Source organism: Nyctereutes procyonoides, unplaced genomic scaffold (assembly GCF_905146905.1).
Source record: "Nyctereutes procyonoides isolate TBG_1078 unplaced genomic scaffold, NYPRO_anot_genome, whole genome shotgun sequence".
NCBI lineage: Eukaryota > Metazoa > Chordata > Mammalia > Carnivora > Canidae > Nyctereutes > Nyctereutes procyonoides.
This window is the reverse complement of record NW_026575125.1, coordinates 20,079,353-20,098,669: the sequence shown is the minus strand read 5'-3', so window position 1 is coordinate 20,098,669 and position 19,317 is coordinate 20,079,353. Positions and strand designations below refer to the sequence as shown.

Genomic DNA, 19,317 nt, shown 5'->3' with positions numbered 1-19,317 from the left:
AAGTGAAAATTAAATTGAGTAGCATAAGAGTTCAAATCTACCAGTACTGAGGCTAATACATGTACTGAGAAGAAAATCTCCTGAGAGTCTACCTCCTAAGGTTCTGGGAATGCTAACATATTTTGATATATGGTAGATCACATATGTTTAGAGACAAAAAAATTTTTTTACAGTACCTTCCTATATCTTTGTTATAGAACGCTGAATGTAATAGGTTGTTGAAAAAAAGAAAAGGTCTCAGATAGTGACAGGAACAATAAGAACTGAGACTAATTTCAATAACTCTGGAGTGGAGGGGCAGATTCAGTAGTGTAAGCTTTGGCTCCTCTGATGAAATCCACTGAAAAAGTGAATGAGGGAAGCAGTGGGGTGATGCACTCGTAGAGCAGTGCTTGCACGGGCTTTAGGCTCAAAGAGACCTAAGTAGAAATCCACTCTGAGCAGTTTACTCGACCTCTCTGAGACTGTTTTGTCATCTGAAGATAGAAGAAAAAGCTCCCCTCAGAGCGCTATGAGGATTAAATAATGTAAGTGTCAAGTCTTGACACAGCGTCTAAGACCTAGTAAAAGTAAGTAAGTGGAAGCTATTAGGGCTACTACAGAGCAGCAATTTTCCCAGGTTACATGGATTTCTATCATTTTCAAACATCTTTCCTAGATACCTTTCTTAAGGCAGGTCCTAACTCAAAGAGTTGGGTATGATGGAGGGCCCTGTCACTATGGCAGATTATGGCTGGTAGTGAGGGCAAGATAGCCATAATGCTGCATGGCGTCACCACAGCAAAGCAACCAGAATACTACAGGGAGAGGCCAAGGAAATCTGCCTCCTACATTCCCGCAAGGCCTAGAGCCCGTCCTCAGGCCTACTGTAAGGGAACAGCCCAGAACTCCTAAGCTCAACAGTTGTGAGTGTGAGGAGACAGGTAAGCCCTGAGAACACAGAAGAGGGGTCTCTAACTTGGATTTGGTGGGGTTCACCCAAGTTTGTCAAAGGATGTCAAAGGTTCCAACAGGAGTTGAGTAGGAGGACATTTCGAAAAAAGAAATACACGTGTCAAGGCAGAGAGCTAGAACATAGGAAGGTGTCTGCTGAGAAAACTATTTTCTAGGAGTATATATCCATGTGCTCACTTTAAAGCTGAAGACAGTCTATAACCAGGACGGATGCCAGAGGAAGCCTTTCTTCAGAAGGAGAGGCCATATTATACACGGGAAAGAATGCTGACGTGGCCAGTGCCAGCTGTGCCATAATGAGCACGATGACCTTGGGCAAGGCGCTAGCCTGATTTTCTCATCTATGAAATGGGAGGTCGGATACCTAATATTTTAAGGTCTTACATCAATTCAGTTTCATTTTTAAAAACTATGACAGAACAGCTGTCCTCAGGATGCTATTTTGAGACCTGGAATAGAGAGGATCCATGTTCCTTTTAAACAACTGTGGAAGGCTCCAGATTTGCTTGTAGTGTGTTTCTTTTTTTTTCTTTTGACATTTATTTAAGTAGGTACCAAAGCCTGGTGAAGGCAATGCCTTTCAGAATTGATCTTTCATGAATTTTCTCGACTCCTATAAAAATGACTTTCTCTCCGTTTTCAACATGCTGAGTTAACAAACTCCGTCTCGAATAAATGATGCATAGTGTTGGATTTTATTCATACAAATAAAATATAATCTTATGTGCTTATCGGTCAGGTAGGACTTGAAAATGAAGCTTAATTTGTACCCTCAACCATTTTTGCAGACTGATAGATATGTTGCTGTGTTTAATGACAAAGGGTTCAATTGTTGTTTGTCAATTAGAAACACTCAGCAGGGGAACAAAGTGTGGCCCTAGCAGGATCTAAATGCTGCCATGGTAACCTGAGGCTTTTCTCACTGCCTAACAGGGCTGAGACAGAAAGGGCGCTGAAAATGCATACGCCACCTATATGTTCCCTGCTTACGTTGTTTACTACAAAAATATTTAATGTGTTCATAATTTAACATTCTAATTATATAAACAGATGTGGTGGGGGAAGTTCAAAGGCCCTGGGTGATTTGGGTCTCCAAAGCACGCAGCGCCCAAGCGCCCAGGACCATGCGGCAGCTGCAGCCGAACGCGCTCTGCGGCTCCTCTGCTCAGCCGCTATTCACCTTCCACCCGCTCCAAGGGTAGCACCAGGCGGGGAATGGTGCTCCCGCAGCAGTCTTAACCGAAAGGAAATGCTTTTTTCTCTATATTAAGAAGTGAGGTACTCAGCTCTGAGTGTTTCTTAGACACAACTGGAAAAGAAATCTAAGTCTAAAGGATTCACAAAGACGGTAGCAGTGTGATAAAAAATACCCCTCCTCCAAATCATGCAGGAAACATTCGAATTCAAAGAGGCTGGAGTTAGGAGCCAGGGAGAAAGCCTGCTCCGTTAGAGTCCCTCCCTCCTCTTGTCCTTCCTTAAGCGGCACTTTAAGATGCTTACCAGAGGGGCAGCTCTTGTAGGCTCCAGGCTAGGTCTAGGAGCAGTTGAATACATGTAGTTAAAAAGGCGGTCTATTTTTCGAAGTGGCACACCACCACCCAGGTCACTTATCTGTAATGTACAAAAGGTTTTTGTTTTTTTTTTTTTAAAGTCAATCTCTTAGTACAAGGCAAGAAGTTCATTAAAGTATATACCAGGCAACTCTAAAATGTACAAGGGCTTGGAACCCCCAGTGAAATATGGTTGCACCGTGAACAAGCTAAAATAAAACAAAGGCAGGAAATGCAATGGGATTGACAGGCTTGGGCTCAGGTCTTATTCAGCTCCGGGAAAAGCGGGGTTCTAATAAGTTTAAATGAGATAAGAAGCTACAGATCTAACGTGGTACATACAAATAAGACACTCAGTGTCTGTTTTCTTCTCTTAGATTCCTCAATGTCTGGGTATTATTAAAATAACTAATGAAGCACATGTGCAAATAAAGCAGTCAGTTACCTTAATAGACAAGTCTTCTTTACCCAGAGTAACAAGGGTTTTAACAGCTGGGTAGCCCTCTTTTCTATCTTCATATAGTTCGACTGTTGCTCTCATTGAGTTCTGAAATAATAAGGCCCTTTTCTTTAGCATGCTGCTGAGTCACAAACCGCAATTTAAAAAAAAGGAACTAGTACAGGATTACTTATTACACAACAATGCTTTTGTGGAGCAAATATTAGTTGGATTTATATACCACTTTTTTTTTCCTCTAAAAAACTTAGCTAAATGTGTGTTTGGATCAAGGAAAAATTGCCCGATGCTTTATTTTGATTTCATCTAGTTTTATTCCCATCATCCATCATACTAAGTATTTTTTTCTTTCTTTTTTCTTTTTGTTTTTGCTTTAGGGTATTTAGGTTATTCAACTCTTAACCAAGAGGAATGTTTTTATCACATGTAACGAGGCTGCAGAGGCTCATTGATGCACTTTAAATCCTATTTATCAGTCTGCATTTACAGAGCACCTTTCCTCTAAAGAAGGCGGAAAACCTGAGAGTATTCATGCTTCCCACAAAAATTAATCATTTGGCTGGAAAAAAAAAACCATGTAGAAGCAATGTCGGTTAAAAAGAAATTTTGAAAAAGCCACAGCTGTTGAAGAGAAAGTTCACAATTGAATGCCCATCTCAACCTTCAAGTGTTACATCAGTAACATTATAATTTTGGGAAGCAAATCAGCATAACTGATTTCTCAGGTGTTCAATTTAGGGTTTTACACATCGGAAGAAATGAAATTTTAGTTTAAACACCTTGTGCCTATAATACTGTTCTTATAAATGCCACGAGCTGCTGATTAACAAAAGCAACAGCTAAGCTGTAAAGAGTCTAAAGAGGTTTTGTTCTTTTTTTTTTGGTCAGGGGGAGGGCTTTTTTTTTTGGTCCAGCCTTTGCCTATCTTTCCCCTCTGCGTCCATCAGATCTTCTGAATGGACTCAAATATGTAAAAGGGTTATGGTATCTCTCAGTACTAAAACAATTGCTAATGCACTAACATGGTTAATGTTCAGAAACATAAATATGCAAAAACATTTATTTATTTTGATCTGGCTACCATCAATAAAGCCTTTGCCAGGTTTGGAAACTAAAAGCATCTCTAATCTCATAACTGAAGGAAAAACAGTATGGATTTTACATAAAATCTCTAAAGTACAATTAAGCTTCAAAATCAATATGTACTAATATTCACGAAAACCATACTGTACACAGCAATTTTTCATCTCATAGTGTACAAATTATAAAACCCACAGGGTATCAGAAATAGAATTTTTAAAATGGTTATGCAAAAACCTTTTTCTTATGCTAATCTAATGAATCCATTATGCCCTGAATCAAAGTAATTTAAAATGAAGACTTCTTTCCATGTTTTTAAATTCCACTTACCTTGAACAACTCAAATAGCATGTGAAACAGATGTGAGGGCACATAAACTACCTGAATAGGTTTGTCTGGAGCTTTGGCTGAAAACAGACACAAAAACCATCAATGAATAAGGACCGAAACTATAGGAAAGTCAAGAATGTTGCTGGCATTCTATTTTCCAAGTACATAAAAAAGAACTCTACGTGAAAGGCTAATTTAGGTGTCCACCTCTAAAGGCAGGGCTGAACAAAAGCATATGCTTGTAAGTCCAACAGAACTGGGGAGAAATCCGGCTCCTTCACTTACCAGCCCTGTGACCTTGGGCAGGTTACTCAATCTCTCTGAACCTTAGTTGATCAAAACTGGAATATTATCACGCATGTCATAATATCCTGAGCATTATATAAGTCATCTAGACATTGCTCAGTTTTTTTCAAATTTGAGGACACCCTCCTCCGGATGAGGGGGAATGTGAAGCCATAGAGGAAAGGGAGCGTATTTTCTTGGCACACTAGACTAAGGAGCAATATTAATTTCTGTTCAATTTCAACAAGCAAGACATATTATAGAGCAGAATCTAAGGTTCATATAACTTTTCTACTACTAGCTAGCAGATAGGCCTCCCCCTGCCGCCTACAGAGATCCACATTCCTTGCATCAGGGATCTTTGGAGGAAAATATGAGAAACACTGAATCTCATGTCAGGCATTGAGTACAGTGTGGGCTACAGGGTAGATGGTGGAAGATTTGGTCCTTCCTCTTCCTCATGACCCAAAATCACTTAAAAGACTGAAACTATGTGAACGTTCTCAAGTAGAACACAGACACAGTGGCCCATGTTATCACTTCAACCTAACTACTTCCTCTAATAAGTAACTGGGATATAAAGTACAGCAAACATTTGTTAGGTTCTTAGCAGTTGATTGAAAGCTTGCATGCATTATCCAAGTGAACCCTCAGGACACCACAGTGTGGCTCATAGGGAAGGTGGCATTATTATGGGCAAGGGCACGGGCAGTGCCGAGGCTCTGTGACTTGCCTACTGAAACAAACAGAAGAGGCCTGAAACTGGACAACTGAACCAAGAGCTTCTGACTCTGAATCTTGAACTCCTTGATCATGAGTTACTTTTGAAATTATTAAGTAAAATCAATCAATGAATGAAATAAAAAAAAAAGAAAAGTGAAAGTCCTACCATTTCCCATCTCATTCTCCAGTCTATACCCAGAGGCAGCCACTTGGTACTATTTCTGCTTTAGTCTTTTGGTTGATAGTATTTCCATTCTGGTCTGTAATCCTAATGAATTCTTTTGTAGTTTGCCTATAGGTTCTTTTTTAAAAAGTTGAAAATGGAAGGGCACCTGGGTGGCTCAGTCAGTTAAGCATCTGCCTTTGGCTCAGGTCATGGCCCCAGGGTCCCCAAGTGAGGTTCTATGCTCATCGGAAGTCCGCTTGTCCCTCTGTCCATCCCCCAACTTGTACGCACTCTCTCTCTCTCTCAAATCAATAAATAAAATCTTTTTTTAAAAAAAGCTGAAAATTGATAGTGCTGGGTACATCACAACTAGGTAAATACAGATCACTGCAGAGCAGCCACGATGGTGTAGAACATTTCCTTTCCTGTGATTCCAATGACATGTCTCACGTGTCACATGAGGAAGAATGTTCTCAGCCTTAAAATGAAATGGATTCTCTTAACCTTCCAACAATTCTTCAAAATCATGCTACTGAATATTTGGACCATGTCCCTCTTACAGTTTTGTTTCCTGAAGCTTCTAACTACACTTCCTCTTGGGTAACTGGACAAGAAAACATGCTTTCCTTACCACATCACTAAGATCTTCCAGCTTCCTATTCTAGCGCACGGCATTCATTTCATTCTTTAAGATTCTCCAAATTAGAATTGAATGCCTTCCAAACATGCTGCAGAGCCATCATCTTCAAACTGTTTTTGATTGAAGTTCTAGTACGTTCTTCCCTATTTCTTATATCCATATTATATACAGTACCATCAAGTCAGTCAAGTAGCCTACCTCAGAAAGGTACACTTGGGAAATATATTTCCCCTGGGGCCCTCAACTAAAGGAGAGGGCTGACTTGGAGCCCTGCGTACCTGCTCGAGACTTCTCAAGTGCCTTCAGGATAGGCAGACAGTGAGCTGGCTTCTGACCAGAGGGCTCCCCAAATTGTCAATGAAGAGGGCTTTACCTTGGACTATCAACAGGTACGTGAACAGCCCCACCTTTCCAAAGTTATTCTTGAACAAAGTTCTCTGATTTTAATTTTTGCCCCATGTAAAATGCTTGTGACTGGACTGTAGGCAGAGCATGGCTGGAGCCCAGCGCTCCCCTTCACCCCTTTCTGCTCTGCCTTAGACCAGCTTTCAACTGGCCCCTACCTTTTGGCTTTCCTTTCCAGTGCTTTGCACCTACTGGCTCTGCTCCCAGGGTCACTCCATCTTTGCTGTAGCCTCTCCTTTGTGGCTTCTTCTGCTCAGACTTCCACCTGTTTACCCTCTGGCAGGAGGCAGGACTAGTGCTGCACCAAGGACTGCCTCTGGTTTCATGGCTGTTTTTCCGGCTGTTTTTCTTTGCATTTCTCTATTGTCATTTAAACGGAGCCCCGGGAACAAGTTAGACACTCAGGCTATCTTGTACCAAAAGGCACTATTAGCCAAATAAACAGGCTTTTGAATGCAACATTTTCAGTCCAAATATTTTTCCAAATCAAATCTTTGATAATTTTTTTCTTTTCAGTTGAATCAACATTCTCTAGGAGTCATCTGTAGGCTTGCTCAATTACTTGTACTTTTCTTTGGGAACATTATAGGTTAGGTGTCTCTCCTTCCTTTGAAAACCAAGTCCAGTGCTTTTGTCCATGACTCTTAAGGTAATCCTGGGTCCAAAGGCTTTTATGTTGTGCAACCTTAATAGATGTTTGTTAACTTTCTAAACTAAGACACAAATGCAATATGAATTTTCCACTGAAGGGTACATTTTTAAAAGTACATGGGAAAAAATGGCCCAGGTTTTTCATGCTCAAGACTCAAGAAATAATCAAGTCTCTATTTTACAGAATCATTATTCCAAATACCATTAGCCAGAACAACATTTAATAGGTACCAAAAGAACTCCACATAGGATACAAAGAATTTTATTTTCAGATAGTTCTCCTTATAATAATGAAAAACTAGAAGTTAAGCAGAAAAGAAATGCATGCAAGAGAAAAGGTAGCTGGGCACTTAGAGATGATTCATCAAGTCCCAAACTCAATGGATAAGGCTGACAGAAACAGTCCATACACTGTGTTGTGTGGTCCCAAGTCATACTGAGATTAAGTTCTGATTCTGGCATTTAATCGACACATTGATAGGTATTTAAAACATCTGGGCCTCAGTGTTCCATATCTGAAATTGGCACAGTACATACCTCACTGGGTTAATATAAGGATTAAATGAGATAATTGTGGTACACTGGTTTACACAGAGCCTGCCACAACATAAGTAGTCAATAAATGCTGGCTGGTGTCATGACTAAAAAATTAACTTTACAGTGTTAGCAGAGCTATCAGCAATGGCTTTTCAACTATTGTAGAGAAGCCCTGACTGGAAATACCCACAAAAGTATCCAATATGGGGAAACTAGAAATCAAAGATCCCAGGAGAGATACAGACCTTTTCTGTGAACCCTCTTTTTTTAAAAGAGATTTTATTTATTTATTTTAGAGATAGAGTGAGAGAGAGCAGGCAGGAGGAGGAGCAGAGGGAGAGGGAGAAGAATTCCTGCTGAGCCAAGAGCCCAAGGCGGGGCTTGATCCCAGAACCCTGAGATCATGACCTGAGCCGAAATCCACGGTCAGTCACTTAACCGAGTGAGCCGCCCCCACCCAATGCCCCTGTGAACCAACCCTCTTATAACAAAGTATATAGAATATGACTTGAAGTCTTCATGTTGCCCACCAAACCCAAAGCTTAAACAAACCTCTTGACAGGAATGACTAATCTACAAATGGTGAAGAAATGCAAGCAGTAACTGTAAATCTTATCCTTCCCAAGTCAACCCGGACTTCTTTCTAGTAGCCGCCCCTTTAAAAATAGCCTGTTTGTGTCTGGTGCTGTATTTGAGGCCCTGGGAACAGTATCCTTTTATCACCACACAAGGTGACCTTACAGACAAGGAAGCTGTTCTTCATGTTCCCCACACCTGGCTAGCTACAGAGCTCAGGTCTTTCCTCTGAGCCATGCTGCCTCCCCACAAAGATCCAAAACAGATAAGAAAAGAGGTTTCTTTGCTTAATGTTTTGGCAAGTGATTTCTCAAGAGAATCAGAAAGCTAAAACGAGAACCAGTGTGACGAAATAGATGCTTGTCTCTGGAGAAACCAACGTGGGCTGCCACAGGTGGCAAGGTGGGAAAATCTGAAACCTGATGTGATAAACAAACATCTGTTATTTTTAATGTTCCTGTTAAGTGTTATCAAATGGATAATACAGAAAGTTTATTACAGCTGGCTCCCAGTATCCAGAATTCTAGTGACGACTGGTAAATACTCCTGGTGTTCTCCATGGAGTATGTGCTCCATAATTCTATTTACTACTTTTTCAAGGGTCTACAATGGGAAAGAAAAAAAAACCTAGAGATGCAGAACAAAAGATGGTATGTCAAACTAATGGAACAATTCTCAGGAAGCAACACATGTTCTTTCGGGTCAGTGGCAGCCTCAGTGCTCCGAAGTGCAGAGCAGAGAGGGCAGTGCTACTACTGACTACCGTTCAAGGCACCTGTGGTGTAACGGAGGCAACATGAAAGATGCTTGGCTAGTTCACATGGACTCTGAAAAGGAATCCATGGGCGTCTGGATCTGATGGATTTCCGTCCAGGAAACCCGAGAGCACCGACATGCTGTGGCAAACACCCGCTCTCTCTGAAGTGACATCTACTTACGGGTGTTCTCAACCAACCTCTGACCTGCATCTCTCACACGGAACTCGCTGGAGCTGAAGCACAGCCCTTAACCGCGCCCACAGAGAGCTCTGACATTCAGGAAGTCACAAAGACAAATCATAAACACACTACCCAAGCCAACAGGAAACTAGAGGCTGCCTATAACTACCGGCATTCATTTATCTCAGTGATGGGAACTTCAAAAATCATGCGAGACGGTGCCAGAAATACTGGTTCATCTCTTCTCCTGGTGAGGTGGGCTGCCCAGCGTGATAGCTTCACTCAGAAGATATGTGTGACACAGCTGGCATCCGGGAATTGGCGACAGCAGGCTCACTGCTCTGGCCTTGAGCATGACTCAGGCGGCCATTCACGCAAAAGAGCAATTGGCTACTACGGACGAATTGAAGTTCCGTGTTTTGACAAAGAGAAGTCTGCATGCTGAGGTCAGGCCTCACCCAGCCGGTATGAAGAAGAAGAGAGAATACTTCTACTCAGGAATACTCAAGCCAAGTCCATTCGGTTCTGGCAGTGTATTGATTCAAAATATGGGCACAGCTCTTCTCCAAGAACCCAACAGACTTTGAAAGCAGCTTTGATTGCATACTTTCTAGTACAATGTCAGGGCAACTGTCCTACAAGAGCCTCAAATCTTTTCACGTGTTGATCTCATTATAAGCAAAATACATTTTTGGTGTGTTTTTGAGAGGGAATTTGATTTATCTTTAATTGTCAATGCCCATTCCCTAGGTAAGATTCAGTCATTCCACTTCTAGGGACCCAACCTACAGAAATGCTTACACATGTTCACAAATTCTCCCCCCCTCCAGACACAGACACACCATTCAGTGCTCATTATAGAGAATATGGGAAAATTAGAAATCCCCAGGATCTGTTTGATGGTAAATGACTAAATAATGGCAATCTACAACTGTGGATAATCTCTAAATGATATTAATCCATGCAAAGATCTTCAAGGCGAAGTGAAAAGCACCAGTGATAGAATATGTATAGTTCCAACTCCATTTACATAAAAAAACCAAGCTCTGTACAGCCCTGAGAGAGTAAGGGGACTTTCACTTCTTACTCTGTGTTTTGTACTGTTTGTATTTTTCCAACGAACATGTCTCTCTCGTAACTTACAATAACGTTAACGTGCAAATAAATAATCATATAACTAATATAACAATTAGCTATAACCCTATAATCCAGAATGCTGTTGTGTATATTTTGGTGCTATAAATCCTTCAAAATAATTTCCATTGAACTTGTACCACTACAAACTTTTATAGCCTGTGTTTAAAACACTCAACTTTCTCCATACATTCCATATTCTTTTGAAGCATTATTTTGAATGGCTGCTTAGTATTCTATCTTATGGACATACAATTTATTTAAATAATCTTCTATTGTGGAGAACTTTGGTTGGTTTCTAATTTTCCTCTTTAAGAAAACCACTGTGATGGTTATTCTTGTACATACATCTGTGTACACCTTTTTTTATTTATTCATGAGAGACACACAGAGAGAGGCAGAGACACAGGCAGAGGGAAAAGTAGGCTCCCTCTGGGGAGCCCAATGTGGGACTCAATCCCAGGACCCCAAGATCACACCCTGAGCCACAGGCAGATGCTCAACCACTGGGCCACCCAGGTGCCCCATCTTTATTTTCTTGTAATAAATGTTCTGAGGTTTAATTTACTGGACCAAAGAATATGACCATTACTGCATTTAATTTACTGGGCCAAGAGAAAGGACATCACTAGCATTTTTTGAGAAAGGCTGTACTAATTTAAATTTATATGAGAAATGTGTAAATGTTCTTGAAAGAGTATTTTTCTGGGCACCAATTCAAAGCATTACAACATTAGAGCACTGTCATTTTGAAAGACAAAAATGGTATTTCTTTACTTTTGTTTGTACTTCTCTGATTAAACACATTTCTGTATGTTTATTGACTACTTGCCATTTGTTATTTTGAGAACTGTTTGTGCACTTTCTACTATGATGACTTCTGTTCCAAGAATTCTGAGTTTGCACTAGATTTTTGAAATTTTTTTGAAATAGATTACATACTCCTGTACAAAAACTCCTTACAAAAATATACCTAAGTGACTAGAGAGATAGAAAGTCTTTAAAAAGATATGAAAGGGTAAAAAAAAGCAGCATAATTTGAAGATCTCACTGAAATATAGTTCAGGTATCATCAGATTTTTAGTCAAATTCCTTGTATTTAAGATCAAAAGTATTTTTCTTTTACCATTGAATTCTTCAACTTCCAGCTCTGGAGCGACCAGGTAATACTGCTCACACAGCATCTTGGCAGTTTCATAGGCATCTGCAAAGAAAGAAAAAAGTTTAGCTTTAGACATAAGCAGACAGATAAATAAAACCAGGACAGTTACTAAGCTGATGGACTTAGAATAAACTATTGCTTTTTTAAAAATAGTCTTTTTTGGCTATAATAAAATCATTATGACTAAACCAAAATCTCTCCACCTTTAAAGTTTTAATGACCACTACAATATCAAAATACCACACTAATAACACTATGGCCAGTTCTATACTAAGCATACATTTGTTTAGCTTTTAAATATTCCTAAAAGGCATTTTCCATGAAAATCTATAAACCCAAGACCGTACTTTCTTTTTTTTTTTAATTTTGTTTTTTTTAAATTTTTTTTATTTATTTATGATAGTCAGAGAGAGAGAGAGAGAGAGAGAGAGAGAGAGAGAGAGAGAGAGGCAGAGACACAGGCAGAGGGAGAAGCAGGCTCCATGCACCAGGAGCCCGACGTGGGATTCGATCCTGCCAGGATCGTGCCCTGGGCCAAAGGCAGGCACCAAACCGCTGCGCCACCCAGGGATCCCAAGACCATACTTTCGAACACAATGCAATCTGGCTAAATTGCAGCTAAAAGATATTTGTAGCTAACAATATTATTGACTATATTCCCTATGCTGTACTATTCATCTCTGTGACTTAATTATTTTATAATTGGGAGGTTGTATCTCTTAATCTCCACCAACTTCATCCCTCCTCTACCTGCCCCTCTGACAACCACCAGTTTGTTCCTGTATTTAAGAGTCTGTTTAAGATTTCCTACTTAAGTGAAATCAGATGGTATTTGTATTTCTCTGTTTGACTTATTTCACTTAGCATAATACCCCCTAGGACCATCCATGTTGCTTTGAATGGCAAGACTTCGTTCTTTTTTAAGGCTGAGTAATATCCATAATATATATACATACCATTCCTTCTTTATCCATTCATCTATCAATGGACACTTGGGTTGCTTCCATATCATGGCCATTGTAAATGATGCTGCAATAAATGTAGGGGTGCATGTATCTTCCAATCATTGTCTTTGTTCTCCTGATTCCTTTGGGTAAATACCCAGAGGTAGAATTACTGGATCATATGGTACTCCTATTTTTAGTTTTTTGAGGACCTTCTATACTGTTTTCCAAGTGGCTGGACCAAATACACTCCCCTAAAGAGTGCATGAGGGTTCCCTTTTCTCTACATCTGCACCAACACTTGTTATTTCTTGTCATTTTGATACTAGCGATTCTGACTGGTGTGAGGTGATATTTCTTTGTGGGTATGATTTGCATGGTGACAGATGGTGACTACATTTATTATGGTGAATACTGAGTAATGTACAGAATTACTATGTTGAATTACTATGTTATAATGCCAAAAAAGTAACATTGTACATCAACTATACTTCAATATTAAAAAAACATTTCATTAAAAACTTATGACATTCTAGAAAAGGCAAAACCGTAGCGGCAGTAAAGAGATCAGTGGTTTCCAGGGTTTCAGGGGGAGGTAAGAGTGGCAGGGATGAATAGATAGAGCATGGGGCATTTTTAGGGCAGTGAAACTACTCTATAGGATACTGCAATGGTGGATACATGTCATTATGTACTTGTTAAAGCCAGGAGAACTGTACAACACAAAGAGCGAGCCTTAATGTAATCTAGAGACTTTAGTTAATAATAGTATATCAATGTTGGGGTGCCTGGGTGGCGCAGTTGGTTAAGTGGCAAACTCTTGGTTTTGGCTCGGGTCATGATCTCAAGGTCATGAAATCAAGTCTCGCATCAGGCTCCACTCAGCTGGGAGTCAGCGTGAGATTCTCTCTCCCTCTCCCTCTGCCCCTCCCATTCCTGCTCCATCTCTAAAATAAATAAATAAATCTTTAAAAATAGTAATATATCAATGTCGGTTCTTCAACTGAAATAAAAAGAATTTTTGAATATATTTTTTAAAATAATAATGCTCGGGGATCCTTGGGTGGCGCAGCAGTTTGGCGCCTGCCTTTGGCCCAGGGCGCGATCCTGGAGACCCGGGATCGAATCCCACGTCGGGCTCCCCGTGCATGGAGCCTGCTTCTCCCTCTGCCTGTGTCTCTGCCTCTCTCTCTCTCATTCTATGTGACTATCATAAATAAATAAAAACTTTAAAAAAAATAAAATAATAATGCTCAAAATCTTAAGATTTGCCAATTATTTGTAATGAAATAGCAGTAAGTATTTGCTGAATGAACTGGTTTCCATGAGCCACCCACTCATGGACACTACCATAGCTTAAAAATATCCTTTAAGTTAGTTGAAGGTAATAGGTTGGGGCTGATATTTATCCAAGTCTGAGGAGCAACAGTTTGCTTTTACAAGGAAAAGAAGACAGAGGGTAAGAAGATCAGGACTATTAAAGAAATAGCTGGAAGAGAAATCAGGCAGTTCCATTCCAAAAGACACAGAACATTCAGAAAGCAAAAGTGCATTATTACCGACTGCATGGGTGCCTTTTCTATTGAACTGTAAGCAATCTGCGATCAGGGTTTGTGTCTTACACTGGGTTTGTAACTTTTATAGAACCTAGTATATACCTATTAGATGGTCAATACATATTCCTTCCTTGGATAAATGTTAAACTTTCTGATAACTTATTTTTAAAACAGCCTGAGACATAATTCTTGTATCCATACAAGTCACCCATTTCAAGTGTGCACACAATTCAGTGGTTTTTAGCACAGATGCAGTGTGCATCCATCACCACTATCAACTTCACATCATCATTACCAGGGAAAGAAACTCTGTGACCACTGGTAATTGTTCCCTGTACCCGCCCCAGCCCTAGGCAACCATGGGTCTGCTTTCTCTCTCTAGATTTGCTATTCTGGACACTTTATATAAGTGGATCACACAAAACGTGGCCTTCTGGGTCTGGCTTCTTTGACTTAGCAGAATGTCGTCAAGGGTCATCCGCATGGCAACATGTCAGTACTTCATTCCTCCTTACAGCTGAATAGTATTACACTGCACACATACACATTTTGTTTATCCATTCATCTGTTGAGGGACATTTGGATTGTTCCCACTTTATGGCTATTACGAATAATGCTGCTAGGAACACTGATGTCTAAGTTTTATTGGTGAACATGTTTTCATTTCCCTTGGATATACACCTAGGAGAGGAAAATTGCTTGATCATAAGGTATCACAATGTCTCAACATTTGAGGAATAGCCTAATCTTTTCCAAAGTGAGGTGTTTTTTTTTAAGTTCCATCTTCACAGTTTCTAAAGATCAGATATTCAGATTACTTTAAAATGCTTCACAGGTGCATTTGCAATGTTTTCAACTGGACACCAGCTCTTTGGAGACAGGGTTGTACTTTTTTTAATATCCCCCCCCCCATCAATATTGTACGTAGAGCAGATACTGGTTTAAGATTCAAGAGGACAGAAGAAAGAGGGGGAAAGTAACCCCTATAGAATTTAAATACACTAAAATGTGACACTGTCAACCTAAAATAAAAGATTCAGGTATGTTCAGACTATAAATTTTGGTTCATTTACCTCATACTGCTACCTAATTTAAATTTTACATAATATTTGACCCCAGAGTAAAAGTTCTGATTACTTTATTAGACTTTTAGAATTAAACCAATACAAAGAATCACAGAGACATTAGAAGAACTATGACAAGATGAAGTAACAAGGGATACCCAAGGGAAATGTTATTAAGAGGGGAAAAATATTTTTCAAAACAGAGTTGATCAGTGTGAAAACAGACATTTAAGTAGGATTGATTTTTAAACTCTAATAAAAGAAAATGAACATTTAGAATTATACTAAATTTACAAGTCTTTTCCTAAAGTAGAAGAAACCTCATCAAATAGCTGCAAAATAGTTTTATAAAAAGACAGGAAATCAGGACCCACTCTTTGCCTTGGCTACACCACTAAACAATGCTACATCTCCACCTAGTGACACGATAGCACAAAGCCGACCGAAAACCTCCAAGGCCACTTTCCTTCAGCCAACAAATAATGAAATCTAAAAATGGCGCTTTGTTAATCACACACAAAGCCGACACGCCCCCACAAAACAACTCCCCCGAGTATATAACATCTTTAAAGATGTTTAAACATCATTCTTCCATTCACTATAAAAGGAAAAGAACCCAGTTCCGCTAAATGGGCGAGTTCCTCATGGCATTAGCTTGGCCAGGAGCATGGGATTATAAGACCATTATACAGTGAAGGTATTACATAAATATAACATATGCAAGATGACAGAGTCCAGAAAGCAGCAGCCAACCTAAAACACAAAGACCCACTCAATATGGTTCCTAAAATCACATGTGAATAAGAATTTTTACACCATACTACTAATTATAGCATATAGATGCTGTAATTAAGAACTGCATTATGGGGGCGCCCAGCTGGCTCAGTCAGTAGAGCACTGGCTGGCTAGAGCCAACATTGGAGCACTGTTAAATGCAATAATCCTTCTGCCCCCGAGAAGGTTCTCAAGGTGTAGTCAGTTATACTGATGACAGATCTTTTTCGTCAGACTGGGAACTGAGGCCTAGAGTGTTTTCCAAACCTGGCAGTATGTAGAATTCATCACCAAGTTTTTAAAAAGTAGATAGATTATAAAATGAGCCCCTGGAGATTATGATGCGGTAGATCTGTACTGGGGCCTGGGAATCCATATTTTAAAGACCTTAGGGGCACCTGGGTGGTTAAGTTGGTTAAGCATCCGACTCTTGGTTTCCATTCAGTTGTGATCTCAGGGTCGTGAGACTGAGCCCTGGGTTCTGTCCTCAGTGCAGAGTCTGCTAAGATTCTCTCTCTCGGGTGCCTGGGTGGCTCAGTCGGTTCAGCATCTGACTTTGCCTCAGGTCATGATCCCAGGGTCCTGGGATGGAGCCTCAAATAGGGCTCCCTGCTCAGTGGGGAGCCTGCTTCTCCCTCTTCTTCTGTGCTTTCTCTCTCTCAAATAAAGAAATAAATAAATAAAATATTTTTTTTTAAAAAAAGGATTCATTCTCTCCCTTTCCCTGCACACACTCTCTAAAATGAATAAATAAATCTTTAAAAAAATTTAGCAAGTAATTCTGAAGAGAAGCTAGATTTGGAGCCCACTTGCTGGAAAGCCAAGGATAGGTCTGTCATTGTCTCTCCCAGGACATGAGTGATCATGGGGTTTTGGGGTAGATGACAGCACACGTATACTCAAACAAAATAATTTCTGTTTAAGTTAACATAAAAATGACAAAGCTTTAAAACAACATAACCAAAATTCAACTATTGGCTTATTTATTCATTTCCTTTATTTTAGAGTAAAATACAAGTTCCACTATAGTAAGATTTCAGATAACACTTCCTTTTCTAAATTAGAAACCAAAATTTTGAAATATGATAATTTATCAAATCATTTTTATCTGCAATATATTTGGGCCAGTATTTACCACCAATCTTTAAAAGCAAGGATCAGGAAAGGACTATTATTGTCGCTGAACATAAGTGTTATTTGTTATTTTCAAAATCTGTTTTCAAGGAAAATAATGATCATAAAGTAAAACTGTGGGTGTGGCACATATATACTTCCCCAGGCTACTCAAACTGTAAACACATAAGCCTGAATATATTTTATTTAAAAGGGCAGGGTGAAGGTTCACACAGCAAGTAGCCCAACAGATTCAACTTAGCCAGGAATTAGGGTTTTTTTTTTAAAGATTATTTATTATTTCTTTATCTGAGAGAGAAAGAGAGACACTGAGGGGTAGGAGGGGAAGCAGATGAAGAGGAAAAGAACCACAAGCAGACTCCCTGCTAAGCGTGGAGCCCAATGCAGGGCTTGGTTCTAGGACCCTGAAATTACAACCTGAGCTGAAATCAAGAGTCAGATGCTCAATCAACTGAGCCACCCAGGCACTCCCCAGGAATTAGTTGTTGGGTTTTTTTTTCTTTAAAAAGCACACATGAATGTTTAATAGATTATGGAAGTTATTTTATCAGACTTTTTTACTACAAGATTTTCCTATTCAAAATTCACCAGGAAATTCTGTTATCAAATATTAGCCTCTATAGTGAATACACACAATCATTTGTTTACAAATATCTTATAAGGGGCTAGATAAGGATAAATTTGAGTGAGTGCTAAAAAAACAAACATGAAGGTGCCAAGGTCCCTAACTTGGGTCTAACAGGATATAAAAAAAACTGTCAAGCTCAAGTTTAAAAAGCCACTGCCAGAAGAGGTAACAGACGACCACAAGGCATTACCAAGTCATCACAGATATGCTGCTTTAGAAATCCTTTTAAGGTACAAAGCAATTCTAGTAAGGTATGTTTATCATCCTTCTACCCAGAACCCATTGAGGGGGAACCAGAGTTTTGTTTCAGCACTAGATCTTCTCCTACTCTCCAAACCAGAGCCAACTAGACAAGTGGGGGCAGAACATCTAATATAGTACAACCAATCTTTAGGTTGATCAGAATCCTGAAACCTGTGGTCATGGGAAAAAAGATGGGCTGAGCCAACTAAATTCATTTTTTGAGAATTTAGGATCGAGACACTCAGAGCAGAAGACAAAAAGGATACACAGAGTTATCATGATCTAGAGGGCCTGGAGTGCCCACCATTGCCCTGAACGAGCTGCCCTAAAGTCAGGCAGCCTACAGACAAGAGAAAGATGGAGTGGCCATGACTTGGCAACCCCAGTTGTAAAGATACATAGAAAACAACCTTGTTTTCTGTATCCCAGCTCCAATGTCTATAGCTCCAACTGTGATGTGATTACTGTCCTTGGATTACCATGGGACCTACTAGATTCTTTTAATACATCTGTTTCTTGTGCTAACATGAGTGGACCTCTGTACCTTGCAACCTGAAGAGCCCTAAATGAGAATACAAGACATTATTTCTGAACCAGCATAATGACATGCTCTCAGGATACCATTTGTATGCTATTATGCTAAGCAATAACAGCATGTAGGAACAACATAGGCAAGCTAACATCACTGTGAGAACTGACTTCTGTACCAAGTATTTAAGTTTGTACCTTTAAAATGATCTTACCACGGGATTTTCCATTTTATTTCCTGGTTTCTCACAAAGAAAGGAGAGAAAAGGGTCACAATGGAAGGTACCTCCCAGAGGATAATAGAAACAGCTTTACAACACTAATTCTAGCATTCACTACTATGAGTCTATAATTTGCAGATGTGTAAAGGTAGATATTAATGTGCTAAGTAAGCAGTGAGGAGGCACACTTCAGTGTTCTGCGCATTTAATTAGTGTTATACAAGATGCACCCCACTTTTACACATTTATACAACTGTCTGGTCAAAAATAAAAACACTGTCCCTACCCTTCTATGTCAAAGTGTTCTGTAGCCTGTCTGAAGAGATCTAAGTATGGCATCGTCGCTGGTTCATTAAGGCTCCGTAAGGCTGTGAAACACACGTGTGTGTACGTAGACACACGTGCGTACACACAGGGCATGTGGGCTGGATGTGTGACTGTGCTTAACTTGTGCAGGACCTTCGCAGCCAAGAAAATCAACAGGAGAGCTGTCACTGAAACCCGGGACCCTTACTCCTTCCACATCAAGCTTCCAAAACCAAAATGAAAGGAAAAAAATATCTGAGATAGAGATACACCAAGTAAAGTAACTGAGAAATCTAGTAGGACTTGAGGAAGATAAAACCCCATGAAAACG

The 19,317-nt window shown here is 39.8% G+C and overlaps 1 protein-coding gene across 4 annotated transcripts in view; it reads right to left on the bottom strand.

The window, feature by feature from the left end:
* Positions 1–19,317, bottom strand: part of PDK3 (pyruvate dehydrogenase kinase 3) — a 132,195-nt gene that overhangs the window by 8,186 nt on the left and 104,692 nt on the right. For all 4 annotated transcript variants that reach the window (XM_055337712.1, XM_055337710.1, XM_055337711.1 and 1 more), the window contains 4 exons: positions 11,553–11,630; positions 4,372–4,448; positions 2,950–3,051; positions 2,455–2,565 (listed from right to left, as the gene is read on the bottom strand). In XM_055337712.1, coding sequence (XP_055193687.1) covers positions 2,455–2,565; positions 2,950–3,051; positions 4,372–4,448; positions 11,553–11,630 — 368 coding nt within the window. The remainder of the gene's footprint in view (positions 1–2,454; positions 2,566–2,949; positions 3,052–4,371; positions 4,449–11,552; positions 11,631–19,317) is intronic.